This window comes from Desmodus rotundus, chromosome 3 (assembly GCF_022682495.2).
Source record: "Desmodus rotundus isolate HL8 chromosome 3, HLdesRot8A.1, whole genome shotgun sequence".
NCBI lineage: Eukaryota > Metazoa > Chordata > Mammalia > Chiroptera > Phyllostomidae > Desmodus > Desmodus rotundus.
In genome coordinates, this window is record NC_071389.1 from 12,847,987 (window position 1) to 12,866,634 (window position 18,648).

An 18,648-nucleotide genomic window follows, 5' to 3' on the forward strand; every position below is an offset into this window, starting at 1 on the left:
CCTGGTCCGGTGCTCCTTCACCACTTGCTGCGTCTCCAGGCCCTCCGAGGTTCCTACTGTGTCCTGGGCCTTCTCTTAAGCTCAGTCCCTAGGGTGCTGACATTGGGGTGGGGGCTGTGGGTCCCCTTCCCAGAAGCCCTGTGGCTGAACAGGATCTGAGTGTCCTGGTTCCTGTCTGGCAGGGCCCCGGCCCCAACCCCAGCCCCGAATCTCCATGGCAACTTCAGACACAATCCTGACCTGAAGGAGGATCTGGAATGCAGAGCACAAAGATCACTGTGAAGAGACCAGAGCAGCTGGCAGACTTGCCGCTCCCCGCTCCTCGTCTCCTGTCAGCCTCCCCAGTGGCCTGGCCAGGCTTCCACACCCTGGTTTCCCCAAAGACCCCAAACTGAAGGTTCTGCAGGTCTGCCCTGTTGCTGGGCACAGCAAAGCCTGGATGGAGGCCCATCTTCTGCAGCTGCCCCAAAGGCTGCTCCTGTGGGGGGCAGCCGCCCTGACTGCATCTGCTCTGGAGACAGGCGAGTATACAGGGACTTGGCTGGGGTGGGCAGGAGATTCAGACCCCACCACCCTCAGAGGCTGTTTCCCCAACCACTACTCACCCTGATGGGTTGGGACCTCCTGAGTTGGGGGAGGCTGGGAAACCCTGTGCCTGGTCTTGCCTGGCACCCCCAAGTCTACCTAAACCCCTCTGAAAAACTAGAGCTCAAAGTCACCCAGAAGCAGGGGTCTGGGCATGGGTGGGAGAGCCCTCAGATCTGGCAGCGGAAACCCTGCGTTCACAGCTCACTCTGCCTCTTCCTGCATTGCTACCATTGAGATCATTGTTTCAACTCGCTAAGTCTCAGTTTCTCCAGCAGTAAAACGGGAATCATAGCAGACCCTCGCCCCTTAAGAGAATTTACTGTGCATATAAGATGAGATGAGCCACGCAAGACACTCACACAACCTGGCACATTGAAGGTGCTCAGCTCGCTCACTGGGCCTTGTCCCCCACACGGGCATGTTGCTCCCTGATGGCTGAGGTTAAGTCAGGGTTTTGCTTTTTTTAAAATGAGTTTTAAAAAGATTTTACTTATTGATTTTTTAGAGAGAGGGGAAGAGAGAAAAAAACATCAATGTGTGGTTGCTTCTCGTGTGCCCCCAACTGGGGACCCAGCCTGCAACCCAGGCATGTGCCCTGACTGGGAATCAACCAGCGACCTGCAGGCTGGCGCTCAATCCACTGCGCTACACCAGCCAGGGCTACATCAGGGTTCTTGTAGCAGGAGAGGGAAAGGCTGTTGGGCGGGAGGGTGCCCAGCTCTGTCTACCCCACCCATAAGCAGGCAACAGTAACAGCTGACACTGCTGGAACACTCATTAAGTGCCAGGCACTGCCTTGCACACTGAACACATACATGTCCAGAGTCCCCAAATACAAAAAGCTGTGAAAACCAAAGTTTGTTCTTACTGATTTACTGGCAACACCAGACGGGAACTGACAGGAGGCGTTATTTGTCTTTATTTGTCCTGCTTAGGGTCAGTGTTCTTACAGTAGCTCTGAAAATGTGACCGTGGAGGCCCGCTGAGCACAATACACTGTACAGGGTGCGGCAGAAGTATTAACAGGGTTGCAGTGGCTGGTGTGGAAATTAATGCAATAATTAATACAAGAATGAACTCTGTTTCCTGTACTCACAACTGTAACCCTGTATACACATCACATTATCTTTCTAAAATCTGGAACGTTCTGAAACACCTTCTAGGGTTTTTGAATAAGAGATGGAGGGCGTGAATTAAATTATTTAATCCTCACAAAAATTCAGAGACTGCTTGCTCATCCCCATTTTACCGATGAGGAAACTGAGGCTCGGAGAGGATGCGGACCTTACCTGGGTCACGCAGATAGCAGGAGGCAGAGCCAGACTTGGAACAAGGCGCATGGCTTCAGGGTCCGCGCTTTTTCGCTGCAGCCGACCTGGTGGACCTCTGCGGACAGACGCGGCAGGGGGACTGGCTGCTGCTGCTGCTGCGCTCGCACTCTGCTTCGCGCAATTTCTACTTTGTGGCCCGGGACACCGACTGCAGGCTCTGGGTGCAGTTGGTGTCCCGGGCGGGGACCCCTAGGACACGATCCGCTTCCAGTTCCACTTCTTCCTGGTCTACAGCCTGACCTCGGTGTCTCCGGGGTCCCCAGCATCGGCGGACTCGTGCGCCCCCGGCTCCTACCTGCAGTTCTACGAGGGTCCGCCAGGAGCGCCCTGACCCCTGGGCACCCCTCTCCGCAGCCTGACTATTCCTGTCCCGGTGGCGTTCACCGGGGACTTCCTGGGCCTGTGCCTGGTCACCAGAGGTGGCCAGCCCCGTGTGGACTTCGTGGGTGAAGTCACCTCTTTGCGGTTGGGTGGGTTAGGGCTGTTGGTCAGGACCAGGGCCTCCAAGCTGGGGGCAACTGTGGGGCTGAGGCCACCACCAATGGGGCACCGGAGGCATTAGAAAATGAAGGGGACTGGCTCCTAAGACAGGGAAGGAGGTGGTGAGTGGTGGTAGCATTTGGGGTGGTCATAGTAAGGGACATTCTAGACCCAAAGAGCCAACCTCATAAATCCAGCTTCCATGGCTGTGCACGCACACACTCCTACACACAGCCTGCACTCTAACACGCACCCCTTACACACACTGTACATGTACACAACTCACACCTCATATACCCACACTCCCAACTCCACACCTCACATAGCCATGCTGCAATACACAACCCACAAGCCGCACACACCGTTTACATCACACACACCTCACACACACACTTCCCCCTCGCACACTTCCACATAACTCGCACACTCTCGTGTTCACACACTGTGTCCTCTGTCCGGGTCAGCCCTTCAGGAGAGCCCTAGTTAGGACTCCCATAGTTGGAAGAGACAGGATCCCACTCAGGCGAGGAGAGGGAACTGATGCTAATACCAGTCACTCACTAAGCACAGCCTTTGGCCCTTTGCATGCCAGATCTCATCGGCCCCTCTCAGCAGCTCTGCTGTGCCAGCGTTCTTATCCTCATGTTTATAGATGCGAGACAGGCTTGGGGAGGTTAAGTCAAGTGCCCCGGCCTCCCTGCGCGCAAGAGAAGCAGCTGGATTTTCACTGCTAGAGTATGTGCTCTCTCTCAAACAGAGTTCAGGGCTTTAGCAGCGACTGCTTCCCCCAGGACCAGAGACACAACTCACCGCTGTCACAGCCAATGTCACAGAAAAGGCTGTGTCCAGGGATGGCGAGCAGGTGACCTGCTAAAGTCTGGAAGATTCCAAAACCACGGAGAAGCTCTATTGCCTCCTCAGGCTAAAAATCTAGACTGAAGATTAAACATGGGACTGTGCGCACTTGAAGACAAGGACACAGGGGCCCTGAAAACCAACACCGGCTCGCCAACAACTAGCCGCTGGCACACCAGGCCCTGGACAGCCAGCCCTGTGACACTGAGTGTGGGGCTGGGCACTCTCACACCGTCTCATGTGTCCCTTTAGTTGAGTCCCACCGTACTTCTTTCCTGCAATTTTGCATCGATGGTCCGAATATTGGATGTTTAGATTTTCTTTCTTTTCCATTGGATCCTCTGGCTCTGGGAGGAACTATATGAACTTTGTACCCTAAATCCTTGGGACCATGAGCCTTGGTGACTGGAGTCCCTTTCTGGCTCCCGTAGGTTCCTGTAATGTTTTTTTTGTAAGTTATTTATTTTAGAGAGAAGGGAGAGAGAGAGAGAACCGTTGATTTGTTGTTCCACTTATTTATGCATTCATTGGTTGAGTCTTATTTGTGTCCTGACTGGGGATCGAACCCACAACCTTGGTGTATCATGATGATGCTCTAACAACTGAACTACCTGGCCAGGGCTCCTATGGTGTTGTTCTGCAAACAGCTCTCACTGGCTGATTAGAAATCAACCCCTCCCTCCCTCTGTCCCTCTCCCCCCTCTTCCCTCCACTTTTTCCTGCCTCCACTTCTCCCAGTGGCCTTCACCTCTTGAGGAGCAGCTGTCATCCAAGGAGGCTAAGAACGCTGCTGCTGCTCTGTGAGTAGCAGGACTGGGCTCCAAAGTGAATGGTGAAGCCCTATCACCACTCTCGCTTCCTCGGATCGGTTTTGCCATTTGAATGAAGAAGGTTCATTTCACATCCTTGGGCTACACACAGTCTCGCTTGCTCATACCTGCAAGCACACCCTGCCTGGCTCACGCACACTCTTACGTTTGCAGTCACATGTGGCTCCCCATACACAACCACACTACTGTTTGTTTTCTCTCTCAGAGACTTCCACTCTCACACCTTCTATATATTAGATTATTGACTTTCATTTGCAAATGAAAGAAACTCAACTCAAATTGGCTTATGCCAAAGGAGAACTTCGGGGGTCTCTTGTAACTGAAGTGTGTGGTTCAGGTATAGCTGGATCCAGCAGTTCAAGTACTGTCACCTGGGCTCTGTCTCTTTGCTCTCTACCTTTCTCTCTGCATTGTGTGGGTCTATTTGGTTCCATCTCAGGCAGCTCCTCTTTCTACTTGGCAACAAGGGGAGCCTGCAGCTCCAAGCCCACAATCACCCTTACAGCTCTAACCTCAATGAAATAGAGAGCAAGCACCTTTTTCATGGTTCTAGCAAAAGTCCTGGGGTCAAGTCTGATTTGTCTCTGGTGCCCATGCCCACCTCTGAGCCCTGGTGTTGGGCAGTCCCACCTGAGCCAGCTTTGCTCCACCGAATGGGACGCCAGGTGAGTCGACCAGTCTGCCACCCCTTGCACTGAATCCTGCAATTCTTTCACCTGTGTGCATATTCATTCATTTAACAAATATGAATTGCATGCCTGCAATGTGTCAGGTGCTGTTCCAGGCTCTAGGGATCCAGCAATGAACAAAAGGGAAGTCCTTGACCTCTGATCTGATGTTTTGGTGGGGAAGAGAGGCTGAAAACAAATAGTCAAGTAAATCCTCATTCTGCTTCCGGGGGTGGGGGGGTGGGCGGGGGCATGCTGCAGAGGAACTCGAATTAGGATCAGGAGGGTGGGAGTACTGGGGGAGGGTGGTGTGCTGTTCCCACAGGGAGGCTAGGGAAGGCCTACTGAGTGGGCACCTGCGGGGAGCTATGCCCATACTTGGGGAAGAGAATGCGGGGCAGAGCTGATGGTGGGGGAGTGTCAGGAGCCAGGATTTGCTTTGAAGTGCTATGGTTCATGGGGATACTGCGGGCTGCATGCACACACACACACACAGACACATGGTCACACCCACTGTGCCACAGTGTCTATGAGCAGGGACCGAGTTCCTATTCTGCTACTTAGATGTGAGCTGTGTGGCCTTGGCCAAGTGACCTGGCCTCCCTGTGCCTCAGTTTTCTCATCTCAAATAGGGCTAATAATAATAGTACTTACCCTGCAGGGTTACTTTGAGAACTTACTGAACTGGGAGGTCAATGAAGCAAGTGTTTAGAACCATGCCTCGCAAGGAATAGGGACTCAGTAAATGTTAGCCGCCACCATCATCATAGTTAACAGCATAGTTACACACCTGCCTCCCATCACCATAACATCATCATCGTGGTTACGCACCTGCCTCCCATCACCATCAACGTCATCATTGTGGTTACGCACCAGTCTCCCATGAAATGCTTTCCTACTTTTGTCTGCACGCACACGGAAACAGCCTCCTCCTCACGCCTCCCACATTCCCTCACTATAGGTCGCACATCCTGCTATGTTACAAGCTGGCCCGAGGTCCTCAAAACATGCCTCCCTTTTTGGCCCCAGGTTCCTGTGGTCCCTACTTCCTGTGGCAGGGGCATCCCCCCGAGCCTGGTGTGCAATCTCTGGGGCATGGACAACCGTGGCGACGGCAGTGACCAGGCTTCCTGGCCACCAGCCAACTGCACAGGTCAGTGACGGGTGCAGCCTGGGCCCTGCTGAGAAGCTAGGAAGAAAGATGGGCCCCAGCTCCTCTTCCGCAGGGCCTGAGTTGGGGAGTAGGGAAGGGCGGAGGCACGGGCATGGCAGGAGAGAGCAAGGGGAAGCACAGTAGTGGGGAGTTGCGTTAGACCAGAGTACCCGAGGATCGGGGCAATTAGAGCCAGGATGACACTAGGGATGATCTGATCCAGTTGCTTTCAAATGGCATTTTAGTGGCAGACGCTCCTCCTAAGTGGGACCTTGCACCGAGGCCCAAGATGTCGAAAGGAGAGATGCTCTATTTAAGTGGACGTGGGGGGTCCCACATCCCACCGAGGAACCTGACTTGGACTCTTAAGACTTTGAAAACCACTGATCCAGTCTGACTCGCATATTTGACAGATGGGGCAACTGAGGCTCAAGGTCATAGAGTCAGAGAGTGACATAACCAGGAATGACCTCTGAGAACAGAGAGACCAGGTCACCCAGGAACATCCTTCTCGGGAATCTGGAGATGCCCCTTCCCCCCAACAGGGCTGGCATATACTGTTGAACAGGTTGTTTACTGCAAAACAACACTGGGCTGAGTGGTGAATACAGCTTCGGAGGACCCCACACGCTTACCTCCCACCTCACTCGTCCGTCTCCTTTGCAGGTTCCTCCTTATCTCCCTGTCGCTCTGTGCTTTGTGCCCTGAGGCCTGGTCCCCACACCCGCTCCTCCTCCACCTCCCCACACCCGTTCCTCAGTGGTCTCCTTTAGGACGCATCGCCAGCTGGAATTGTCTTTGAACTCCCGTGACACAGCCACCTCCCTGCTCATCTCCACGTGGACGTGTATACGGCGTTGCAAACTTAACTCGGGCCCCAAACTGACCTCCGAGCCCCGGCCCCCTGTGTCCAGCTCCTCACCCGCTTCCTCTTCTCACCCAAACTGTGGAGTGACCCTTCATTACTTTTTGCAGCTCATAACCAAGCTGCTGGCATGGATATCTTTAACATTTGTCTCATGGTCAGACTGCAGTTAGGGCTTATTACGACAAAGACCACGGAGGTGAAGTGTCATTTTCACCACGTCACATCACAGGTACATACCCCCAGCCTGACTCGCGGCTGTCACCAGTGGCTTAGATCGCCTGGCTGAGGCCGTGTTTGTCGGCTTTCTCCACTGCTCCTTTCTGCCTCCTCTCCGTCCTGTGCTCTCTGGCAGGGAGTCACTGTGCGCAGTGCACATGTGAGGAGTGGGGAGTTAAGCTCCCTGGCCAGAGGAGCCACCTAAGACAGTAAGTCAGATCAGGCCACCCCCACGCTCAGAACCCTCCACGCTCCTCACGCAAAGACAAAGCAAAGCCTCCCACAGGCCCACAGGCCCTTGTGACATGCTGCTGCCACCTCCCACCTGCCTTCTCATTCTCAGCTCCTTCCACACTTGTCTGTCGGCCTCTGGCCTCATGGCCAGCTCTCTCCCCTGCCTGGAAGGTGCCTCCCCAGAGATTTTCACGCTCATTCCTTTGCCTCCTCGGGGTCTCTGCTTAACCCTCACTCTTAGTGAGCTCTCTCCCAATCTCTTTATATATTAAAAAAAAAAAAACCTGTGTCCAGGTATGGGTAAATGGACAAAGAAAATGTGATATGACTACACGATGCAATTTTATTCGCCTTAAAAAGGAAGAAAAGTTGGATACATGCTACAACATGCATGAAACCTTGAAGACATCTGTAAGTGAAATAAGCTAGCCAGAAAAGGATAAATGCTGAACGAGTCCACTTAGAGACAGGAAGTAGAACGGTGGTTGCCAGGGGCTGGGGGCAGAGAGAATGGAGAGTGAGCGTTTCACGGGGGCAGGGTTTCAGCTCTGCGAGATGAAGGGTTCTGGAGACGGATAGTGGTGCTGGTCGCACAGCAACGTGAATGAGCCTAATGCCGCCGAACTGTGCGCTCGAACGTGGTCAGTGGTTTATCGTGGTGTAGTTCTCAACAATAAAATAAAAAGAAACCCTGCCCCCAGTCGACAGGCCCTGTCCCTTTTCCCTGCTTAATTTTATCTCCATGTGACGTGATACAAGTTTTGTGTCTTCTCACACTTCCACGTCTCCAGTTCCACGAGGACCTTTTTGTTTATTCTGGTCCCAGGTCAGCCCCTGGTCCCTAGAACTATGCCTGGGGCACAGTAGACGCTGGAGAAATGTGAGTCAAGTGAGTGGAAGGAGGAACTTCTCTATGCCTCAGCTTCCTCATCTGTGAAACGGGGGTGCTAAGCCTAACTTTTCGGAGTTGTTACAAGCTTCAAGCACATCCTCCCTCCTGAGAAGAAGCTCCATCCATCAACCCTGGGCCCTGGAGCTAGACTTCATGAGTTCAAGTCCTCCCCCATTACTTCCCACTGTGGGGCCTGGGCAGGTGACTTAACCTTACTTGCCTGATCTACAAAATGGAAACACGAATTGTAACAAACTCAGAGAGGTTTGGGGAGGATAAAATGAGACATAGTCATGCCTTAAAGGGGCTGTTCTCGGTGTTAGCTCTGCTATTTCCCACTGTACGTCCCTCTCAGATGCCCAGCCAGGAGGGGAGTATGGATGACACCTCCAAGCCCCCAACTGCCCCCCCAGCTCTCAGGTCGGCAGGCCCCCTTGGGCTTGCGGCTGGGCCCCCAGCAGACTGGGGCCCTGCACAACAGGATGCCGCTCCGGAAGGTATGGTTTTCCTTACCACCTGTGCCCACTCCTCCCACGAAGATCACTGCTCCCTCTGCAGGTGATGGGAATGGGGCAGCAGGTCCGGGCTGAGGTCGGAATGGACTCTATCTTTCCTTCTGAAGGTCCCTGGCTGCAGAAGGTGGCACTGGCCTCCTTGCTGCTCCTAGCCTCTGCTGGCCTCCTCTGGTGCTGCTGCTCTGCCCTCTGGCTGGCCTGGTGTCCTGGTGCCCATGGCCTCTGGCTTAGCTATACCACCTGTAGCACATACCCTGGCTAGGTGGCCCCAGGGTGGCTGCAGCCAAGTAGGCCAGCCTTCCAGGGCCGGACAGACTCTGGGTTCTGTCCCCATCCCCTAGCAGGCTGGCTGATCCTGGGCAGGCCACATAACCCTCTGAGACTCAGTCTACTTCTCCAGAAAATGGGACCATTTCTCCCTTGCAGGGCTGTGGGGAAGGCCACAGGAGGTAAGTGCCCCTGTGGTGGCTGGGACTCTGCTGGATCCATGAAGGCCAGGACCTCCATGCCCAGAGCGGAGAGCAGGGACCTTGCTCACCTGAAACTGCCTTGATTCACCCCCAGACCTCACCTGCCCTGCTTTGCCTCGCTGGCCCACCCTCAGGTTCCAGAGTCAAGCCCTAGTCAAAGACACAGGGGACCGCCCTGGCGGGGATAGCACCGTTTATTAAGAAAAGATCAAGACAAAGACCACAGGAGGGTCCCTTGTAGGACACAGAGGTCAGGTGTCCCAACCCAACATCAGGGGGACTGCTGGTGGGGAGGGCGCTTGCCCCCATTTCGGTCCTCAGCTTCCCAATGATGGGACAGGGCTGTTATGGCCCCTTCCTGTCCCTTTATTATGAGTCTTAGATTCCCCCACCCAAGGCACTAGTTCTTTCCAACCACCAACGCCTCCTCCCCCCATATCCCTTGGGTCTTCACTTCCAGGTCAGTGGGGGGGATGTGGCCTGGGAGGGCAGGGAGACCCTCTCAGTGCTGGGATCTGCCTGTAGCAGCTCCTGGGAAGAGCTAGGATGGAGTTTCCCTTGTAGCCCCTGAGGGCAGGCGCCCTGGGCTAGGTATTGGGGTGGGGGGTGCAGACCAGCTGGCCAGGCGGAGGTGAAGATAGAGAGGGGTGGGGACATGGGCTAACGGGGGTGGGGGCTGCCTGTCCAGGGGTGAGCTGCCTTTTGCTCCACAGTTGGCACTAAAGAGCTTTTGCTACCCAGGGGAGGGTAGCAAAGCCCATTGCGACGCCCTCTGCTCCTAGTGGCTGGTGAGGACCCAGGCTGTACGCTGAGGCTGGCTCTTGTAGGGACAAGGGCTGCCCAGGGCAGCAGGAATGGGCGCGGCCCAGTGTTGCCACGGGGGCTCTCCTGGTGGGGGCGCTTCTGAGTCCACTCATCCACCTTGCCTGCCCCTCTGAGGCACCTGCTCCCATCCACCTGCCCTGTCCCCCAGCCTGTGGCTTTGCCCAGGTGTGTTTGTGTGGGGGGTGACGTGCCCACCCTCCAGTCCAGCCCAGGGCAGTAGCAGCAAAGCGTGGCATCGCCTCAGTTTCTTACAAAATAGTCATAATAATAATATTAATAATAGACTCGACGTTGTGGGGCTGGGACACTGCCCAGCAGTCCTTGTGGCACCGGCGGCTGCCTACGAGGGGCAGGGGCGCGTGTTGGCCCCCACCTGGGCACTGTGCTGCAGGTCCAGTGGCTGCGGGGGAGGGCCACCGGGCTGGGCAGAGTGCAGCACCAGGTTCCTGAGACAGCCAGTGACGCCTGAGGAGAACCTGCCCCCGGTCAGCATGGCCACGTGGGGGGCTCCGCCTGTGGGGAGGGGAGAGGACAGGACCTGTCAGCTCCAGGGGCCCCGGAGGAGAGGAAGGCACGTGCTGGAGGTCTGCAGGGGCCCCATGCCTGTACCAAGGCCTAAGCCCAGGACTCACCGATGTAGATGCTGGCCTTGGTGTTGACTGCCACGTTCGGGCCTGGGGACTGGCCGCTGACCAGCTCCTCACCGTCCACCTGGATGGAGCCTCTCCGGCCCTCTCTGTGGTGGGTGGAACTGGGTCAGGCCCTATACCACTGGACCCTGATCAAGAAGAGTCCCCTCCCTTTTTCACAAGACTCCAGAGAAGTCTGCTCCCTGAGTTCCTTCCTTCCCGACTGGATGAGAGAGATCTGTCTCCCCACCCTGGAACACACAGCTTCCAAGCACCCTGCCAGGCTTCATCCACCTCCAGGGAGCTTACCCGTGTTCCCACCACCATGGAGTTCTGCCCTGCCCTGCACGCCAGTGCTTGGCTCTCCCTGACACAAGCTGCAAGCTGTCTCTCTAGAGCCCAATGCCTGCCTCCCCGAACATGGTGGGGGCCCGCACCCTAGTGCCCAGGTGGGCTCCCCCTTACCGCAATGCCGTCACGCGATGCCACTCGCCGTCATTGATGGGATCCTCAGAGATGAGGCGGGCCTCCCCACTGCCCAGCTGGTAGCTGCAGTTGCACAGGCCCAGGAAGGTGTGAGGTTAGGCAGGACAGGAGCAGGGTGGGGGGTGGGTGGTGGTGTGTCACGGGGATGCTGGGAGCTGTGGCTTCTTGTGGGAGGAGCCATGGGGCTGACCAGACAGGAAGCCACCGAGGGGGTGAAGGGGGCCAGGGAAGGGAGGGGACCCACCTGAAGATAAGGTGCCCATCCTGAAGTCCGAGACTGATGAAGTCCTTCCCTTGGCTGGCCTTTCCCATCTCCTGCAGGGGAGCACAGGGTCTCTGGGGTCCCCAGCCTGGACAGCTATGGCCCCTGATGGCTGTGCCCTCTGCCTTTCTCTCTCCCACTGCCCTGGCCACCAGAGGGCTGGGAACACTAAGATACCAGGCCAGATGCCCACACTCACCATGCCCTGCCAGAGCAGGAGGCCGCTGGCTGTGCGGGTCCGAACTTCCAGCTGGACGGTCTCAGGCACCTCAGGCAGGCTGGGGGTGGAGTGGGCAGCAGGTAAGGGGCAGAAGTCCCAGATTCCCATTCTTCTCCCTGCAACCTGTCCCCTCCCCGGGCTCACAAGCTCTCCCAACACTCATCTCACCTCCTGGAGAAGACGTGGCCGGGGAGGGCTAGGAAGCCATCATCATGGAAATAAACTCCGTACTGTCCTGGGGCATCTGTGGGAGAAGAGGGGGGATACGAGACAGCTGCTCACCTGCTCGGGGTATCCATCTGGCATCGGTTCCCGCAACCCCACCTCCACCCCAACATGTACAACCAGAGGGCTCTGAACCTGCAGCCCCTGGAGGCCCAGGGGCCTGTGAACTTGGACAGGAAAACATCACAACTCTCTGCTCACTCCCACCTCACTGAAATTGAGCAGCTCCTTTAACTGCGCACGCAGGCAGGGCACCAAAGGAGCAGCAGCAGGCATGTGACTCTCTCTCACTACACGGTTTCCTTTGCAGATCACAGTGGGTGCAAGCAGCTCAAAATATGCTTTAGGCTTATTGACATTGTGTCAGCTGTTAGGGCCAGCACTGCCTCTTGTTGTTTAATGTGTTGAGAAAGAAGTACATAGGTTACAGTTTGAGAAAATTTAAAATATTTTGAGTCTTATTTCAGTATGAGTGGTTTCCTATGCATTTTTAAAAAACAGTCAGTAGGTCTGGGGGAGGTGAGCAACCATCCCTATTTGCTAAGTCCTTATTCTGGTTTTAGCTTTGAAAGTCCCACATCCCAAAACACCCCTACCTAGCCCTGAGGAAACTGGGACAGTTGGTCACCTAAGTCCACGGCACCTGAAAGGTTCAGAACCTTTGTGTTCCTTCCATCTCCCAGATGGGAAGATGGGCGGGGGGTGGGGGGTGGTGACTGACTTGCCCAGCAAGTGGGAAGCCTGGATAGCAACCTGGACCTTTTAGCTCCAATGTCCATGTTGGGTGTGGCCCCGACACCCCCCCCCTGCCTGTTCAGACCCACCCCAGAGGCCAGCGCTGGCCCCGGCGGGCCCGGCAGCTACAAGGGTCAAGGATACTTTGCTGCCTTCCACCAAATGATGTGCCAAGCACTGTGCAAGGAGTTCTACATCTGTCTACAAATATCATTGCATCTGACTGGATCCTCACCGCAATCCTGTGACTTGCATATAACATTAACAAAAACTAACATGATACACCCACTGTGGACCAGAAATTGTTCTAAGCATTTTAAATAAAATAATTTCACTGCCACACAAACTTTTATCCAAAGCCTTGCGGAAGAATGTTACTTCTCTCCATTGTATGCATAAAGAAACTGAGGCACAGAGGGGTTAAATGACTTGCTTGAAGTCACACAGCTACCAAGTGGCAGGGCTAGGATTTGAAGCCAGGAAGGCTGGCTTCGGAGTCCATGTTCTTATCCCCTACACCACTGGCTCTCCTATTACATTCGAGATCAAGAAGAAGATAATATCCATAAAGCAGTTAGCACAGTGCCTGTGAGTGTTCAATGAACATTCATTTTTTAATTATTATCATTGCTTTTAAATGAACTGCGGAATCCTTGAGAATGAGGGTCCTGCCTTACTCCTCTTACATTCATGGCTCCCAGGAGAGGGTGGGCACATGACAGATGTACGCTGACAGAATGCTTGAATACAGAGGAAGAACGGGTCAGAGCGGCATATGGCCCTGCCCAATGTCACCGAGCCGGTGAGGACATGGTAGGGCCCAGCTCCACATGGCTTTGCCCTTCTTTATTCTGTCTACAAGTGCGCAGTGAGCCTCTCGCATGGACCCGTTCTGCATAGAGGCCAGAACTAAGGGTGTGGGGTGACTGGACAAGGGGGCTGAGAGACCTGCCGCCAGGGGGAGAGCTGCTCTGGCTGGCCGCAGCCAATACGCACCGTTGCCCCCGCTGCCTTCCAGATGCCAATCGGACTCTGCTGCCCCATGTCCAGAGCCTGTGGAGAAAGGCAGGGTCCAGTCAGTGGGCCCAGACAGCTGTGGGTACTCTGCCCAGCCCCAGGGCCCCAAAGAGAAGCCAGGGATAGTTACCTTGCTGGCAACGTGGGCCAAAGAAGCCGGGGGGACAGAGGCAGTGGGTGCCCTGGCAGGTGCCCCCGTGCAGACAGGGCTCACGGAGCTGGCAGGGGTTCTCCTCGTGCTCACAGAGGTCCCCTGTGGGCCATGGCAGAGGTGAGTGAGCATGGGCTGGAGTTGCTGCTGACCACCCCGCACCCCGCCCCCTCCCCACCCCCTCCAGGGCGCAGGCAGGCCCTCGCACCTTTGAAGCCGTCTCGACACAGGCACTGAAACTCATACTCGCCGGCGGGAAAGCACGTGGCGCCGTTCTGGCAGGGCTGGCCCTCGCACGGGGAGCTGTCGTAGCACTGCCCGATGCCCCGACTGCCCAGGAAGCTGTAGGTGAGGTCTAGCCGCTTCCCATTCACTGACACCTGTGGGCATAGGACACTGAAGGACTCAAGGGACACAGGAGGCAGCGGCATTGCTGGACCGGCAGAGAGAGGAATGCAGTAGAGGTAGCTGGGAACCCAAGATGGAACGTGAGTGGTAACAGGGGACTCTAGGGGAGGGGGCAGAAGGAACAGGAATGCCTGCCTACTATGCACCACCAACTCCAGCAGCACAGTCAGTCCGCAGTACCACCCTTCAGGTTAGGTGCAATGATCCCCATTTTACAGAGGAGGAAACTGAGGTGAAGATCCCAGTCCGAAGGGCCTTCAGCAAGCTGCAGGTGGGGGGCTGGTCTTCACCCCTCCCCTCCCAGCTGTCCTCTGGAAGCTGCTCCTCACCTCGCCTACGCAGCCACGGAAGGGAGTGCTCGTGTTGGTGGCCGGGGACAGCTGCACGGAGGGCTCCACACCACCGAGGTAGAGGAGAGTGTGCAGGTTGAGGCCTTGGCTCTTGCCCGGTGAGGAGCGCAGCACAGGGCGTCCGCCGTTCACCCGCAGGCTGCCATCCTTGTTGAGGCGCTCGGCAGACACACGGTGCCAGCGGCCCAGGGTCAGCGGCTCTGTGCTCCGCAGAACAGCCAGCCCTGGGGAAGACACCAGAGGGGGTGGGCATACGGATGACCCCTGCCCTGCCCCACCCCACACAGGGACTTGAGGTGATAGGGGACTTCCTTCAGTCTCCTGGTGTCCCACGAGGACGCTGGGAGAGGTCTTGGGGCTTGACTAAAGTCACACACACAGAAGGGACATGAAAGAACAGGGGACTTCAATTGGTCTGACCTCTGAATTCATCCCTCTGAGCCTCCTCGGGGCACAGACAGCCAAGGGGGGCATAGAGCATGGCACCTAGAGCCCATCTGTGTTTGGTGTCCAGTGCTCACCTGACCCCAGCTCGTAGCGGAACTCCAGGTGGCCACCAACCATTGCCAGGGACACGAAGTCTTCCACAGGCTCCCTCTTCCCTCCGCTGAACAGCAGGATTCCGTCTGGGGCCAGTGGCTTGAACTCAATGTCCAGGCGTAGCTCGTGGTGTGTGTTGGTGAGGGCGGGCAACGCCAGGTAGGAGCCAGCGCCCGACATGGAGGGGGTGGTCACGGTCACACCTGCAGCAGCCACAGCTCAGCCAGGGGTGGTGGGGACTCCACAGTCCCAGGAGGAGTCCAACAACTCAGCCTTACTCTGGGACCCCTGCCCACCTTACTCTCTTGTCCCAGAGGCCCAAGATCAGCTGGGAAACAGCTGTAGCTACACAGGAACTCCTGGCCCACCCAGCACTGCACACCAGGCAGGAAGGATCTCCAACGAGATGGATGTCCCTTTTGGGGGCTCTTATGTAAGGGATTCAGACTGGGCAGAAGCTTGGCCAGTGACTTTGAGGCTAATTTTACCATCCTAGGACTCATTATGGCCTCAGAGGGCCCCTACTCAGCTCCCTCCCTCCCCATTTTTACTGGGATCCCTGGAGGTCTCAGGCTGAGCTCCACTCACCTTCCTCACACCTCATCCCTGAGCGGCCCAGGTGGCAGCGGCAGGTGTAGCCTCGGCCGTCGGGCCGGTTCACACAGGTCGCGTCAGGCCCACAGGCCTCTGGGGGACACACAGGCCATGAGGAGGACATTGAAGTAACTCAATAAAGGGTGGGGGTCCTGATGCCAAAGCCCTTCCTACTGTACCCCAGGGGCCTCGGCTCTCTAGCGTTTGGCCAGTCCGAGGAGGGGGAATGGGTCAGAGCAAGGGTGGGGTCAGAGGAGCTGGGCAGGGGAGAGTAGGCAGGAGGTAAATGAGTGATTCCATTTGTCTGCAGGGTTCTTGAAAGACTGTACCTGGGCAGCAGTATGGGGGTGATGGGTACCTGGATGGTAGGTGATGGGGCAAGTGCCTCGGTAACAGATGGGGAGGTGGTAATTACCTGGGTTGGACTGATAGAGGGGAGGCGAATACCTGGGTTGCAGTAAGGGGGCGGGGTGAGTGCCTGGGCATCAGTGTGGGGGTAAGTTTTGGGGAAGCAGAGGTGGGAGGCAGAGTATTAGGGTGGCAGTGATGAAAGTCCGTATCTAGGGGGACTGGTCAGTACCCGGGCACAGGTGACAGCATGTGGTAAGTACAGTTAGCAGTCGGGGTATGGGCGGATATGAAGGGGCACAGGCGAGTACCCAGGTGGTCAGGAGGGGTGCATACGCACCTGGGTGGCAGTGCAGGGCCTGGGAGTGCTCACAGCGGCTTCCGGTGAAGCCGGCTTGGCAGATGCACACGTAGCTGCTGGTCTCCGAGTCCTGGCACCAGCCCCCATTCTGCAACACAGCCCCCAGAGGTCAGGCTGAGAGCACTCTGGCCCTCCCCCACTCCCCGCCACAGGTAGCATGTGAGGTGTGGGGCTACCTGACAAGGCTGGTCCCGGCAGGTGGGGCAGTGGGAGATGCCGTGCGCTGTGAGGTTGAGGTCGTGGAAGACGATCTCCTCGCCCTGGATTCGTAGTTCCCGAACACAGCCTGGGGGGTGGGCAGATGGAGCAGTGAAGGTGGGGGTACTGGGAGGCTGGTCCAGTCCCGGCTGTGCCCTGCTGGGCCCTCCCAGCCTCTCAGGGCTCTGCCAGCCAGCCAGGTGAGGCTTGGCCTGGGCTGGAGACGGGGAGGGGGCTCACCTATGAAGCCGTTGCTCTGCCCCGCTTTGGGGATGGCACCATAGTCGGGGTAGCCACCCAGGTAGAGCTCCTCATTTAGGTCCAGGCCCTGGAACTTGCCCTGGGGAGTGGAAAGGTCAGAAGTGGCAGACAGGCTGGGTGGAGGTGGGGCAGGGGCAGGGGCTAGGAATAGGGGGTGGGTTGGGTCTCACCTGGGAGGTCCCATTGACTGGGGCCAGGCTGCCCACAATCAGGGAGCCCTGGGTGAGGCTGCGCAGCAGGGTCACGGTGTGGAACTGGCCCAGCGCCAGCGGGGTGGGGTGGCGGATGGTGGCCATGCCTGAGCCTGCGTCAAACCTGCTCCGTGGGGCAGGGCCAGGTCAGGAGAGAGTGGCTGTCTGATTTGTAAGAAGGGCTAGGCAAGGGGCCCCGCTTGGGCAAAGGTGATGTCACCATTCCCTACAGGACTGCTCCAGTTCCTGTCCCTGCCTTGTCCTCCCACGCACCCCCCACCCCCAGCACACCCCATCCCTGCACTTTCCCTAGCTCTTCTCTTCTCCCCACACGCTGGCCCTGGGAGCTTATTCAGAGCAGCCCTGGGTTCCAGGGCCCACAGCCTCATTGCCCCTCTGAGCGTTGCTTCCTCTGAGATCGCCTTGTTCCTTCTGCCTTTATTCAAGGCCGGCCTTCCCCAGCTAGAACACACACGCCCACCGGGCCGGAACTTGATCTGTTTTGTTTATCCCCGCACCAGTGCCTGGCACACAGCGGTGTTCAGCAAACAACTGCTCGATGACTGCATGAATCCTGGACTGCAGCAGCCCCACTTCCGAAGGACACACGTAGTACCACCGAGTGCTTGTGTGCAAGTCTCAGGCTGCCTCCTCCTCCCCCTGGCAGGCTCGCTGTGCCTCCTCCAGCAGACTGAGTGGCACCGAGGGTAATGGCCACATTGCCTTCCTCCAGAACCTCCATGTACAACTCAGCCCAGGGTGGTGGGTGGCTGACTAAAGCCCTGAAGTCTAGTCCCCCAGGCCCCAGCCCCTTATAAATGTGGAGGGCGAGGGTCTCACCGGAACTCGGGCCTTCCGCCCACAAGGCCGAAGGAGATGAAGTCAGGCAGCCTGCTGGCCAGGTTGGTGCGGCTGCCAGGGATCCGCTTCTGGCCATTGTACAGCAGCATCCCTGGGCGGCACAGATGTGTAAGGGCCTCCCAGCCAACTACAGGCTCCCTGTCTGCCCAGCCCAGGAATGAACCGCCCAAGTGCACGAGCCCTCCACTCTAAGAGCTGCCCCTCCCTCTGGCACTCCCTGCATGGCCAGAGCCTTCCCACCACCTCAGGATGGTGCCCTAAATCGAAGGCCTGGCTGACAGCTCCCAGAGAGAACCTGAATCTGCTTCACTCCCACTGCAGGCTCTACCTGAACGGGGTGATGGCGGCAGACACTCACCCGAGTAGAGAAGGAGGCCTGGCCAGGGAAAGTCAGAGACCCGCGAGAGGTGGGAGGAGACAGATGAGAGAGAGAGAGAGGAGGAAAGGGTGAGAGATGGGAGAAGAAGGAGCAGAGACAAGACTAGGAAAATGGGACAGGAGGACTAGGTGTCGATGTGCCAGTGGCAGAGGGACGATGGGGAGACTCAGATGGCAGATGTCACAGAGGCAGGGATGCAGAAGAGAGGAGGCATGAGAGATGAGAGAGGGCTCAGAGGGGTGGCCTGGGGCTCCAGGACAGAGAGGGCTGAGGGAGCTCAGGAGGACTTGGGGCTTCCGGGGCTCATGCCGTGATGGCAGCTACACCCAGGAGATTCCCTACCCTGGGCCCCCCACATCAGCTTCTCTCCTGCTCACCATCAGCTGAGTCAGGCCGGAAGGTGATTTTGATCTCAAACTTCCTGTAGGCATCCTTGATCGTGGGCAGCGGCAGGAAGGAGTGGGGGGTCTGCGTGAAGTAGGGTACCACCCGCTCTGTGGGCAGAGA

At 56.9% G+C, this 18,648-nt stretch overlaps 2 protein-coding genes across 9 annotated transcripts in view; one reads left to right on the forward strand and one right to left on the reverse strand.

The window, feature by feature from the left end:
- Window positions 1-203: 203 nt before the first annotated feature.
- On the forward strand, window positions 204-5,913 carry LDLRAD2 (low density lipoprotein receptor class A domain containing 2). Its single transcript, XM_053921169.2, is given in 5 exon segments — window positions 204-521; window positions 1,959-2,095; window positions 2,098-2,389; window positions 5,782-5,800; window positions 5,802-5,913. Coding segments are annotated over 5 exon segments (642 nt in total). The 5' UTR covers window positions 204-439.
- Window positions 5,914-9,813: 3,900 nt separating this feature from the next.
- The window catches only part of HSPG2 (heparan sulfate proteoglycan 2), a 94,618-nt gene continuing 85,783 nt past the window's right edge, over window positions 9,814-18,648 (reverse strand). For 5 of the 8 annotated variants that reach the window (XM_053920247.2, XM_053920245.2, XM_053920246.2 and 2 more), the window contains 19 exons: window positions 18,519-18,635; window positions 18,121-18,138; window positions 17,742-17,853; window positions 16,881-17,025; window positions 16,690-16,789; window positions 16,428-16,537; window positions 16,231-16,339; window positions 15,537-15,635; window positions 14,930-15,151; window positions 14,388-14,632; window positions 13,859-14,030; window positions 13,630-13,752; window positions 13,479-13,535; window positions 11,691-11,766; window positions 11,502-11,580; window positions 11,285-11,355; window positions 11,020-11,103; window positions 10,558-10,661; window positions 9,814-10,438 (listed from right to left, as the gene is read on the reverse strand). In XM_053920247.2, the coding sequence (XP_053776222.1) occupies window positions 10,266-10,438; window positions 10,558-10,661; window positions 11,020-11,103; window positions 11,285-11,355; window positions 11,502-11,580; window positions 11,691-11,766; window positions 13,479-13,535; window positions 13,630-13,752; window positions 13,859-14,030; window positions 14,388-14,632; window positions 14,930-15,151; window positions 15,537-15,635; window positions 16,231-16,339; window positions 16,428-16,537; window positions 16,690-16,789; window positions 16,881-17,025; window positions 17,742-17,853; window positions 18,121-18,138; window positions 18,519-18,635 (2,216 nt within the window). In that variant the 3' untranslated portion in view covers window positions 9,814-10,265. The remainder of the gene's footprint in view (window positions 10,439-10,557; window positions 10,662-11,019; window positions 11,104-11,284; window positions 11,356-11,501; window positions 11,581-11,690; window positions 11,767-13,478; window positions 13,536-13,629; window positions 13,753-13,858; window positions 14,031-14,387; window positions 14,633-14,929; window positions 15,152-15,536; window positions 15,636-16,230; window positions 16,340-16,427; window positions 16,538-16,689; window positions 16,790-16,880; window positions 17,026-17,741; window positions 17,854-18,120; window positions 18,139-18,518; window positions 18,636-18,648) is intronic. The other 3 variants (XM_053920249.2, XM_053920251.2, XM_053920244.2) reach the window with 1 other exon arrangement.